The sequence below is a fragment of the Vanessa atalanta genome, chromosome 13 (assembly GCF_905147765.1).
Source record: "Vanessa atalanta chromosome 13, ilVanAtal1.2, whole genome shotgun sequence".
Lineage (NCBI taxonomy): Eukaryota > Metazoa > Arthropoda > Insecta > Lepidoptera > Nymphalidae > Vanessa > Vanessa atalanta.
Window position 1 is genome coordinate 7,913,154 of NC_061883.1, and position 13,684 is coordinate 7,926,837.

Here is a 13,684-nt window from a genome sequence, read left to right on the forward strand (position 1 = left end):
TCATAGAAATTAATAAACACGCCTGCCCTCCATTTATTAATGTATATATACTACATACATCTAAATGTTGACAGGCAGGAATTTAAAAGTTCTGGTGGAAAAAACCACCCACATACATATACCCTGAAAACATTACAATCCTTTTTTGGGCAGTGTAAAAAGGGCGTTAACAAAATGCAACCTTTATTTATCACAAGCGCCAGGGCTAAATAGATTTAATGAGCCGTAACTTAAGAACGCTGTAAGGTCACACTGCACTTTATAAGGGTATCGTCAACGTAATTCATGTTCTCACTAATGCTACACCAAATCCCATACTTATATGGTAAAGTGATTGTATGCAAATCTAATAACGTATGACTCAAAATATTTTTAGCACCATTGTGAGAGAATATTTAAATTGCATTATGGCGACGATTATGAATTGATAGACTTTTGATGGAAGTAATTTTTCAATGAGAGTTCGTGTTTGGAATTTAAATTGTCGTTAACGTGTAATTAATTAATTTTTGTATATGTATTTTTTATTTATATTTCTAAAATTCGCTATTGCATATGTGAGTTCGATGACGTTTTTTAACGATACGATCGATACTTAGGTAAATATATAATATTTCCTAACATATATTTGTCGCTAATAACCTGATGTTCAAGAGAGTAGATTATTTTTAAATTTAAGTCATAATATTTACGATATTAATATTAAAATCAATTTGATGTCCAAGGAATAACTAATTAAATTTAAACATAGCATGAAATGACAAAAATAAATAACAAAACATCAGAAAATAATTATTAGCCCAACGACAACGTAAAAAACTCGAAATAACAAATATCCCACTGCTGGGCAAAAAGCTCCATCCAAAGCTTTTATTGACACTTCGGTTTCACATGTATTCATATCAATATATATATATATATATATATATATATATCAATATTGCCCGCGTTCGAACTCGTAATCATCGATTAAGGTTCACGTGTACTAGCCACTGGGCGTTCTCCACTACTATCGGTACATATACATTTACATTACAGTTTTTTGTTATTGAAAATATATTATCAATTAGATAAATATTATAGTTTGCAAACAGTTGTAACCAATCAAGCAAAAATTGTGTCAGACCAGAAACCCTTTTCGTATTGCTTGTTTTATTTCGAAACATGTTCGCCCACGGCCGAATTTCGAATCGACTTCGCTATCGAAAAATAGAAAGTTTCGTATGAAGGGCCGCTTTCCCGCTATTTATCTAGGTTAACGTAATCTGCTGATTACTCTATCCCGCTTGTTTATGAGGCTAGGGGGATCATCATTCCCGTTGATTTCACTACCGTTCCAATTTAACTGATATCCGATAGGCTATTAGGAAACGAGTTCGATCGATTTCGAGTGAATCTTCATAACATACCGTGATTATTCTTGTATCATCTATATCTATATATGATACACGAAATACGTATCTACGTATTTCATTGCTTTTTTTATTATTCAATTTTAAGGTTGAATTATTGAAAACTACTAGATATGTATATTGTATCGGTGAGACGTCAAGTAAATTAAAATAAATAATATAATATATAATGGTAATAAAAATATATTACATTTCAATGAACACTGAATGATTCCAGTGATTACTGTATGTTATTTTTATTTATACTTATGTATATGCACACTTGAGTGCATATACATAATCTTGAGCTGGGGGGAAAGTAAAAAGCATAAATACAGAAAACAAATAGGGTGACGTGTTACGTGGAAATGTTTTAAGAATGAAATGTAACATTAATTTTCATGAGTTTTACAGGATTGTATTAAAATAGCCTTTTAAGAACACAATAAAATGACATCCGGTCCGCTTCGAGTAAAAAGCAAAGTGAAACACATACATTTTTTTTAAAACAGAATGATTTAAAGCTTAATCCATCACAACATAAATAAACACACTGTTAGACTGTGTTATTCCAAATGAACACTTTTAATGAAAAATATTTTTCATTAGAACTAAGTGAAGCTATTTTTATGAAGATATTTAAATATTTTCAACCGCACGAACATTATATGGACATTTCACAAATGCCGTAATGACATTAACGTGACCGCGTATTAAAGATTACTAAATTTGGTGCAAATAAAAATTCCGAGATTATGCATTTATGTTATAAGATGAGATTGTAATGATGTAGAAATCAGAAGCGGCTACTATACACAAGCGCGCCAGTAGTCGAACCCAAGCAATAAATTCTACTCAATTAGCATGTGACTGCGGTTATTTGCGACAAAGAAAAGCAAGTCTGACATCCTCAGCGCTATCTAATAAGTTTAGAGATTCGTAGCACGAATAAAGAAAATAAAAAAAACGACTGTTTCGTATGACGCGCGACATTTTCTCGGAAAGACGAACCTAATGATCATCTCTCTAATTAACTACTCGGTATACACTACATTTTTAATTCCAGATGTATTACAGATCAATTATAAACTCCCCAAAGAAGTGTTCTAATTAAACGTCTTAGAAAATATAACGAAAATAAATCACTTTTCGCGTTGACTGTATTCGTTTCAAATTAGTTTTTTATTACAATAATGCTGGCTAGGGATGGCATTTACGATTACCAACTCTACCTCGACAATAGTTAGACAATGGGGAACACGATACTCGACCCATCTACTTAATTTCGAGTAGACACCTTTGTTATACGTTTTTGTTCGTGGTCATTTCCATAAATTATAGAGGATGGCGTTGGTTATGTCAGTGTCTTGTACAAAGTGTACCTGCTATTGTTATGGAAAGCAGGGACGTGATGAACATGCCGCGCGGTGGATTCGGTAACCGAAATTGCCTATTTTGGACTTGTAAGGATTATTGAATACCTTAAAATTACAACAACAGAACAAAATTTATTATATACATATATTGACACTAGCCGACCAAATGCTGTATTCCTATTTATTTTCTATTCTTGATGTAATTGATAACTAGGTCAAATTATTATAATCCGTCCTGCTGCAGCTGTCCTGCTTCAGCGTGATAGAAAAATTTAGTCTTTCGCACTTATTATATTACTAAGATAACATTTGTCCTCAAAAACCTATCTGAGCTGTCATATACGTATCTAACGAAACATAAATTCATACAAAAAATATAGCTATATTTCAAACAAGTGGCACAATTTTATTATGATTAATAATAATAATTTATCAATTACGACCTTGTATGTCCAGTGCAGAGATCTTATCAGAGTTTTGTCGGACGATGCCAAGTTAGGGCCCAATTAGCGGCCTACACTGCCTAAGGGCTAACTCCCTACTGTATCCTGATAAGTCGTATTGTTCAGTCACGGCATCTAGCAAGTTTAAATTTTCCCTATAAAGAGACACTTTATATGGCTTTAATGTTGTATTGTAAAATCCAATTTCAGTTCCAAGCATCCGCTAATTGACAAGTTTGACATGTGCTCGTAAATTGTACGCGCGTTTAGATGTTTCTATCTGATATTTCTGATTTGTGAGCCGTACGACGCTTTTTAATTCCATAAGTATTCTACTGTATATAAATATTACATAAAAAGGCTAGGAAATATTAAGTATAATCTTGTATATACAACATTTACAAACTTTTTGTTATCTTGGCATTATCATCACATTATTGGAGGTTATTGACTTAGTACAGTGACCTAATTCACACGTGATCTCTAGGCCATTGAACGATTCACAAACGCACGCCGATTCATTCACTCAATTGAATCTTCCTGTCGGTGACAATGTTGCCCGCTCAAGGTCGTAAAATTTACCAAACATTACATAGTTTCGATCTAAAACACAAAGAATTTTGAAACCAACATTTATTTTTTGTTGAATAGTTTTTTCCTAAAGGTATTTAAAAAAAACGGATATTGAATTAACGATTCAATTTGACTACATCGAACAAATAAAGATGATGTCACTAATCACTAATTTAATATTTAACAGATAAAAAAACCTTGCACAGGGTAAATTTAGCTAGTTCATCCTAAAAGCGATCTCAGGGCTGCATTTGTGTTCTTAATTTAAACATGACGCACGGCGATGACGCTGGAGACTAATCGGAAGATTATTTCTGTCGCAGCGACACTGTTTTAGTACATACCGACAAACATAGAAATTCGTGAGAAACATCTTACTTTAGTATATCGGTCATCACATATTTAGAGTAAAATTGCTACAATAAACACACTCGGCCATATTGACTTTTACTGATCGCTGCCGTCGGACTGTCGGTGTTGCGTGAGAAAGGCGTGCCTTACGTAAATATTGAGTAAAGACGTGCTGGGCCTCACGACGGTCTTAAGATCCTCAAGTAACTAGTAATTATATAGTCACAACTATATGAAATAGCTAGCAACTGTTTATTAAATAAATAGTTTTTAAAATACAAAGTGATATTTATTTGAAAAAAAAAACAAAAACGATATTGTCAATCAATAAATTACAGTAATTTCATTAGTATTTATTGATGAATATTACACTTTTCATTATTCATATTATTTCCTGAATTTATTATTAAGTTCGTCGATATAAAATATAATATTTAAGTATGATTCGAAAGCTTAATTTTATGTTTAAGAAACTATTAATTATTCATATAATTTGCTTCAAAATATTTTTTTGTTATAGAAACTTTTTTATGAAAAGAAAATAATATTAAAAATTGAACAATGATGTAATATGTTATGTTAAAGTATATAAGAGAAACAACCGACACAAATGACTATGAGCTATGTAGTAAGGAATGATAAGTCTGAGCAAGGATAAAAAATGACTTATGAATGAACACAAAGGCGTAATTGTAACCTACCCTTGTTTGTAAAAGGGGAAGTCAATGCCAGTTATAATCCCTCTCAAGATGAAAATGTAACTCTCCAACGTTATTTAGAAGATTTACATTCTACTTACAAAATAAATAAAAAAAGAAATTGAAATCGTTATAGATTTATTTACTCACGAAGGTATTAACTCTATAAATTAATTATTTTTTAATAAAATGAACGTTACAAAAAAACACATTTTTTTTTGTTGCTGTCTCTTCTCTTAGTCGTCTCACGCACACTAAAACGTCATGTACGAATAAGCATGAGCGTCACACATTCTTACTAATGCACGCCGATAATAATTTAACGTGGAGGGGCGCGCCTTCGTAAGTGAATTGATATATACTCCTGTTGGCTTTCATCCAGAAGTTTTAGAAGTCTTCAAACTCGCTTGCCCACACAGCAGGGGTCGATATCTGACTAATGCACTCCAGTAATATTTACTCGTTCGGAACTGGTTTGCAACTCGAGATAATCTGCGCGATGCCCGTGCGCACTGCTTTATAGCGCCTGCCTTTGATTTACAGTCTTCCTTACCGTATCTTAGTCAAGATTTAGTATTGCACTTTGTTACAATAATCACGATGTGTCGTGTTCATAAATTATATTAGCCATCTGTAATTATTATAATACATAAAAATCGGATAGCAAGTACGAATAGAATTTGCACCAACTTTCAACTTATAAGAAGACTCATTAAGTTTTGTTATCTAATTATTGCTTTTGATATTTATTATTATTATTTAATTTATACCTCCGATAAACATCTTAAAATGAGATCGCGAAAATGTGTAGGCAAAGCTAGGGAAACGTAACTAGAAGCTATTTTTAATTTTCTAATTATCATTTTTTTTGGATCTGACACTAATTTCAGGAGCTATAATTAAAAAAATATAATTTAAACTAGTTGTGACGTTTGTCACCATAAGCTGTTTTAATTTCATATTTATTCTGCAACACGATAATGACTTAAGAAATAAAAATCCGCTATCCTGCGTAATTACTTTACGGGAATGAATAAGCGCCACCCATCTATACTAAATAGGTAGTGAATGCGAGTCAGCAATTAAAACGTAAATAATAATTTTTAATATCACTTCTATCACATACATGATAAAGACTTGTTTTAAGTGTATCTGAATATTAAAACATTTTAAATTTTTGAAGAACTTTGGCATGTAATTTTTATTTGAAGTATTTTTTAACTGCAGAGTAATCAAAATATATTTATGTATTACTTATTTTATTAATAATAAAAAAGTTTAGTGAATGTAATTCGTTAAACAGTTACATGAAAAACTTCATTGATAAAATCAAACACGATGGCAATACAAATAAAAGATTTGTTCACAGATAAATATCTGTCGTCAGACCACTTAAGATATCAATGTGCTCCTTTTTAAATCCCACAGCTAAGCTGGTTATCACGACGTTTATTAATGGAAATATTCTGTAAATAATACTAATATGTACCTAATACATATATGGATATTACATTATTTACATAATATTTCTTCAGTAAGTATGTTTTCATTGTGTAAATTATAAAATTTATATATGTAATTATCTACTCGTATATTATATGCCAGATGTGAAATATACAAAATTACTATTACTTTACATCAATGATGTTCAGTGTATATCCCGGCTTCATACGGGTGCAATAACGGTCTAAATAAAACGTTTATACTGATGAACAAACATACAATGATGTAATACTTTTTGGGCCAGTAACCTTTTGCTTACGTACTACGTACTCAAATCAACTCATCAAAGTTTTATCATACTTAGCATAGGATCGCCTCGAGGACAAACCAAAAATCATTTGTATTTATTAAGAAAGTTTCGTACACATGTTGGAATTTAATTATATAAAGTAAATCAACGATCAATGTTAGTATACGTATATGAAACTATGTCTCCGTTACGTCGGGTAACGACGGTGGAACATGAGCAAGTCACGAGCGCGGCTATCTCCACACACTGCTAATGAGAGATCGCCCGACGATAATACTTCATCTCACACTTTACGGTTACTCTCTAGAACTCTTGCGCACGAAGCAAGACTCAGTTCCATTGTATTCGTAATGATTTGTGCCAGCTTTAATATTAACTATGATATTTATCAATAGTATAAAGTAAGGAAGTGATTGCTGGAAAGTGTTCCACAGCAGGGCAAATGGTTCCTCTTCTTTTAATGCTTTACTTAGGAAAGCTGCGACGTAAAATATTTGAATAATAACAGATACAATCCATGGCATGGATACAATACAATACATGGCACGCGCCGTGTTTAGCGGTTATTACGTAAGGGATCAAGTTTGGACAGAGTGTATCTGTATTATATAAAATAATTATATCTTTGTCATATATATTTTTTAAACCTGCACATTCGTACATTTATTTATTCATTCGATTTACAATATGGTCACTAATCTGTAAAATACGACAGTACTTTATGAAAACGGGAAGGAAATCGCAAAATTTTAAAAATTAAAGCTCAAATCGTAAAAACATTGATGATAAGGTATATCACTTAATACAAGATTATATTAAAGATAAAAACGCGTGGACTTAGTATTTATTGATTTCTAGGCAGGATATATAAAAAAATAATGGTTCTTTACTGATATATTCTGTAATTAAAATGGTGGAAAAGACCAACTACTGAGTTTCTTGCCGATCCTTCTCGGTAGAATCTACTTTCCAAACAGGTGATTTGCTTTACATTTAATTCAACTCTGTAACATGACGGTTCTAAAGTGCTTTTATGTGCCTACTTGAATAAATAATATTTTGATTAAATTTTGAATGTTGATAAATAATAAAAAAGAGCTATCTCTAAAGTTTAAATATAGCATTAATGAAAATATTGTTCATCTGGTTGTTTACTGTCAATGCAAATTCTATACCAATCCTTCAAACTAAAGTTAAACTAGAAACGAGTACGATCGATCTATCGATCTTGTGTTGTAGGTTTGTATATTGCTATTATATTGAGATTTAACAAATACTTTGTACGTGAGTCATTAAGGACAAAAACTCGCAACAATGACGATATACCCTGGATCAACAAAGACATTTAATTACGAAAAAACGTTTTCGAAAAATAATAACCTAAAAGGCCAAAGTTGTTAATTTAAAGAATTGTAATATAAACAAATATCTATAGTAACGCTAAATATGAATATTTACTTATACGTAGAGTGTGTGAAGTTATGTAAGTATTTACTCTTTCTGCTAAATCGTAAACTCAAAGCGTTGCTCAACCTTCTCCATCACACCGACATCGGTAATAAATTCTAAATGTCACAGAAAATGATGCATAATGGATTCATTGCCTCGAGGTGTCATCTCGTACCGATATGAATGAAACCGTTCTCTATTGTTTTTTCGACAAAGCTTGTTTTTATTTAGCTCATTTGATCTGTTGTAATGTTTTGTGTACAAAAATGTCGGTGACAGGGTTGTCCGTCAGTCACGACTCGACCCGTGCGGCTTGAGTAATTATGGACACAGTTAATTGAGAAGTTTCATGGTCGAAGGGTCTTCAAAGTGGGGAAAGCGACGGTTTATGATTAGAAAGGCTTTTGAGCTGCGTTAACCCAGAAGAGACATCGATTTCAACCTACATAATTTTTGCTAGTTAATGTAGTTTCTATTCATGACGCGTATTGAAGGTCGCGGCTTGCATTCATATGCTTTATTAGATTTATTAAAAGGTTGTCATAAGAATTTAGTATGAATGTATTATTTAAAAGCCTTTGTCGCAGAAATTATCGGAAGCCGTAAATAAAGTTATGACGAGTTTCATTTGAATTATTGCATAAATATATTTGCATGCACTCGCTTATTTCCATACAATTTGTGCCACACAGAGGGTGGCGCGTGGCACTTTTTCATTAATGATTCATTTCATTACTTAAATGATATTGCAGCCATTTAGTACAAAATAAGAAACTTGGTATTCTTAAATATTTTTGTTTAAACGAATACAATAATTTAATATAATACAAGTATCTATATGAAACGACGGCATCGCTATTAATATAACCAACTAAATTAAATGCTGTGTCATACTTATTAGCTTGTAATTATTTCAGTTGATTTACTGCTGAATTTTCCGTATGGCCACATTGGTTCTTCCTTATGTGGGTAAAGGCAATAAAGTTTGGACAATGGCAATGCCCGGACAATGTTTGCGGTGGACCACCGGCGAAGTCCCTGCTACCACTCGACTACCAACAATATTTACTTATGTTACTCAGGGTATGCGGATGGAGTCATAATGAAAACAATTACATAAGCATCAATAAATTGTGTAGCTCAACATCATTATAAAATATATACAGCCTCTTTATGATAACTGGTTGAATATTTGTACGTTTAAAAAGTATACATACTTAAAAATCTAAGTTAGAGTAATTAAAATAAAATTGCAGTAGATTAAGCGGATAATTCAATCCATTTATGCTCACGTCGTCTTTTTCGGCGTTAATTAAGTCATTATATCATTTTTGTACGAAATAACAATCTTCCTTCATGTTTTTGCCGGGCGTTTTAATATTTATTGCTATGGAACCTTCATATATTTCCCAGTTAATTATCTTCAGCAGACTGCTGCGGTAATTTAAGTAAAGCTTTAACTGGCAAGCATATTAGTAACATTTCAGGATGTAACATGTCAATGTTAACAAGAGCCATGTTTCCTTAATCGTACTTCATTTACGACAACTTTCTTCTTTACATATTTCATTTATTGTTACAAAAATAACGTTATCGTTACAAATATCTGATAATCTAATAATGGTATTTTAACAAAGTTATCATTAATATGCTAGCGTACATGGTTTGCTTGTACGATTGCAGACAACCCTGTAAAACATTCCGGCTCTTTCTGTCTTGAACTCAGTTTTTATTTATAACAAGCTGAGGTAGGGAGGGATTGAGGAGTATGTCAGTGTTATACTCCTTTTCCTTGGAAAGCATGAAAATTCGATCGTTGAAATTTATCTTATCGTGTAACATTGTAAAAGTAAATTAGTAAAAATGATATCTTTACATATCATCGATCCTCTTACTGGTATAGAGGACATATTTGCCTAAACTCGAGACTGACTCTAACAGAATGACAGAATAGAAAATTCTTTGCTTATTATAATGCAGAAGCAAATATAGCAAAATACAAAATATATCCTGCGTTCTTGTTTATTCTGAATTTTTAACATTGAAAATGATATTCTTTATATTCCATTTTTGAACTTCAAACTAAATTCTTATTATAAGTATTTAAAACAATATAATTATTGTTAACGATGAATATCCGTTATTTAATCTTGACAAATAAATAGAATTACGATTCGCTATCACAAATTATGATTTTATAAATAATAATAATAAAACATAATCTTCATATTCACGTGTGGGCGCGTTCCTCACGTAATACAACACGGTACGCTGTATACGCACGTTTATATCCTAATATCGCCACGGACCGCTCGCTCTTTGATCTTTTCAATTGACTTAATCTAATAGTCACTCCAATAGATTATTTTTATTGACTTCTACTTCTACTCTATGAAGACGTCAAATTAGACGCTGATTTAGATAACTTAAGTTTATAAAATTCGAATGAGAGTGAAGTGTAAAAAGATACATATGATGTTTTAATTAAACCGTTACATTACAAAGTAAATCAAAGACAATTTTAATGTTTCTTAATGCGTTTTGTTTCATCATTACTTATCTATGGGCGTAACGATAAAAGCTTTTAAATTCAAAACATTTATCAGGTATTTATTTTCGGCCGTTTGGTACCGAAGCAAAACTAATTTTGTACCGAACCACCCACGGAATGCATTTTTATTGTAAACCTTATCTAAATGGTAGTGCAATATGGCACCGCTATCAACCAATGTCAAGGATTGATGGTATAGTGATGGGGATTTATTGCTGTTTGCGGGGCGAGGCTCCGTCAAGGATACGATAGGTTACACTGTAAACAGGAGTGCCAGCCGTACAGGCGATATTTCAGTTTTGCTGTTAAATGGAAAGACAACATTTCAATTGCAATAAAGTTACAAATAAAAGCTTTGAAATATTTATATAATTTGGAAGATATGTTTGTAAAAATGATATTCAATATGTATTGTTTCGGAGGGCTGATTGAATGAAATATAAAGCTAGTGTATTTTTTACTTAAAGAATAGTAGCAATGGAATTTTATGGAATCTTATGGAATTACTAGTATTCTTATTTAGCCCTCCAATTAAGTTTAAAGGTTATGCTAGGAGTGGGTACGAAAAGAGCCCTAGGGGTCAGGATCGAACCTGCGTCTTTTTACATCGCTAGGCGGCCCATAAGCCATTGCGCTATTAGTTTTAATTAGTTTTATTTAAGTTCATACTATTGTTTTAGGAAAAACAATAGTATGAACTTGTACAGTAAATTAGGAAAAAATATTTAAAAAATACTAATCCAGTCTATTAGTATAAAATATACATGGCTATTATTATAAGTACATTAAATAAATTGAATTCTTGAGTACTTGACCTTTTAATTGCAATTACTGGTAGCGATGTTGTTGTATAGTTAATTTTGTCGGTTAAATATATGTGCAATATGAATATACTGAAGCGTAGGCGCATTTCGTTACCCCAATAAGGGCAAGATCGATTGTGGTCATGTGGGCGCTTAACTGTTTCTCTAAACGAACCCCTTTTCAATTAAATTAGTTACAAGATATTGAGTGATTGCCTCTTTCAAGTTAAAAGTTAAGCATCAATCACCCACGCAATGACACATTGAAAGAATTGAGTACAAGCCACTATTTGCTCAAACATAATGCAGGGCGCACGGTTTTCTAAAGAGCGCTTTTAACAAAATGTTTAGATAAGGTAGTGTCGCAACACTGAGCAAAACAATGAGAGCTTAATTGTATCTCCATGTTTCTATGTCCCTTCAACAAAAAGTTCGATGACCTTCACATGTGGGTGTCTGGCGCGGTACTATTTCGCTGCACATAATTCAGAGTTTACGAACAATAGTCGAACGATAATAGTAAATGAGACTAAACGTTCGTTACGTGAAATGAAATACAGTAATATACATAGATAATGTTCATCAATATTAAATTTCTTTTTAATTGAATCAAACGTTGAACGCTGTTGAGATCAAGCGGGGAAGTCGAACATTGACGTAGAGAGTGATTTATGATAATTTAAATGCATAAGGGTATGCCATAGACGGTCGTATAATAATAATAGGGACCACTCTCCGTAACCAATATTAAATTGAATGCGGGATGGGTTATTTGCTATCGAATAATCGAACGCGTGCGATTTAATCGATTCGACACAATATCACCGATTGTTTAACTTCAGTACAGAGGGTAATACTATTACTTTGAAATTAATCTACGCCTTTATATAGCTGCAAATTATTTTGTACTTTTGGTATGATAAAATTAAAAAAAATATATAGTAGATATTTTAAGATTACAATACATTAAATTATAAAAAGTCATATTAGTTGTAAAACATAGATTCGTTAAAATTTAATTTGAAGAACTTATGCCGAGGAAATTATTTAAATACATGCAAGAATAGCGTTTTATATATTATTCAACAACTGTTTTGTTGTTTTCTAAACAGTAAAAAAAAAAATCCTATACCCTTATTGTCATTAAGAGGTAGTAGCAATTAAATTACAAATGAGCAACTGCTAACAGCGAGGGGCACGAACAGCGTTGACGGGTTATCTAAGATCTGTACAAATAATAATTAGGGACTACTATGTAATATTCACTACGGGCTCCCTGTATTCAAATATAATTACCAACATAATGATTATATAATAATATACCTGCATCCGTATCATGATATACCTCATAACAAAAGTTGTGTTAGCATTAAGCTTTTTAAGTGAATTACCTGTTGTTTCCAACATTATTTTATAGTTGTTAGTAGATCAATGATAAAAAATAATTTCAGAATTATTCCTATATAGTAATATCCTCTTAATTTATTCGTTCATTTAAAAGTTATAATTATAAATTACGAAGATATATCGACTATATTTACAAACATGATTATGAATTTAAAATATAAAATTATAGTATACTTCTATATGCCCTTGCTGGTTTCAGGTGAAAGATAGATATTCATATGTTAGATAAGCCACACCTCGAACTCGAAAGGCATGGTAATATTTTATTACCCAAACGCGATTTAAGCGAAAGTAAATACTGCGTGAAAAAAAAATACAATTATTTTATATATAATAATGTCTAACGACTTTTAATATCTGCGAGTATTAAGGATATGTTCACGAGGAAATGTTTTGTGTATGTATTGACTGCAGTGGACGCAGATAACATAATAATAACATATTAATTAGTATTAGATTTTGTAAAAATATATATTATCTGTGTATTTATGCACCTGTCGTCTCGAGTGACACACGGTGTGTGTGCAGCGAGCTGATATTTAAATATAATATCTTATTAATCTAATTTGTATCTATATCGCCCTTACATGTGAATATTACACTGACAACTGTGACAATAGTCTTTTTTTTTATTTACAGGCTGCTTGTTGGTGCTCCTCTTGGCCAGAATCTACAACCAAACACAACGAAGTCAGGTGCGCTTTGGAAATGCAGTGTAAGCACTTCACCCGGCGACTGCGAACAAATCGTAACCGACGGAAAGAGAAGTGAGCTTTCGTTTTATTTATAAATACAACTTATATGTGTTATTTTTGGTGTTTGGATTAGTAAACTTGATATTGTTATTAAATACATGAAATTTAGAGTACATAATATAAAAATATTTCCG

General features: G+C 31.8%; 1 protein-coding gene across 2 annotated transcripts in view; it reads left to right on the forward strand.

Annotated features, from left to right (window-relative positions):
• LOC125068445 (integrin alpha-PS1) overlaps positions 1 to 13,684 on the forward strand; it is a 64,200-nt gene that overhangs the window by 37,053 nt on the left and 13,463 nt on the right. For both annotated transcript variants that reach the window (XM_047677560.1, XM_047677561.1), the window contains exon 2: positions 13,435 to 13,562. In XM_047677560.1, coding sequence (XP_047533516.1) covers positions 13,435 to 13,562 — 128 coding nt within the window. The remainder of the gene's footprint in view (positions 1 to 13,434; positions 13,563 to 13,684) is intronic.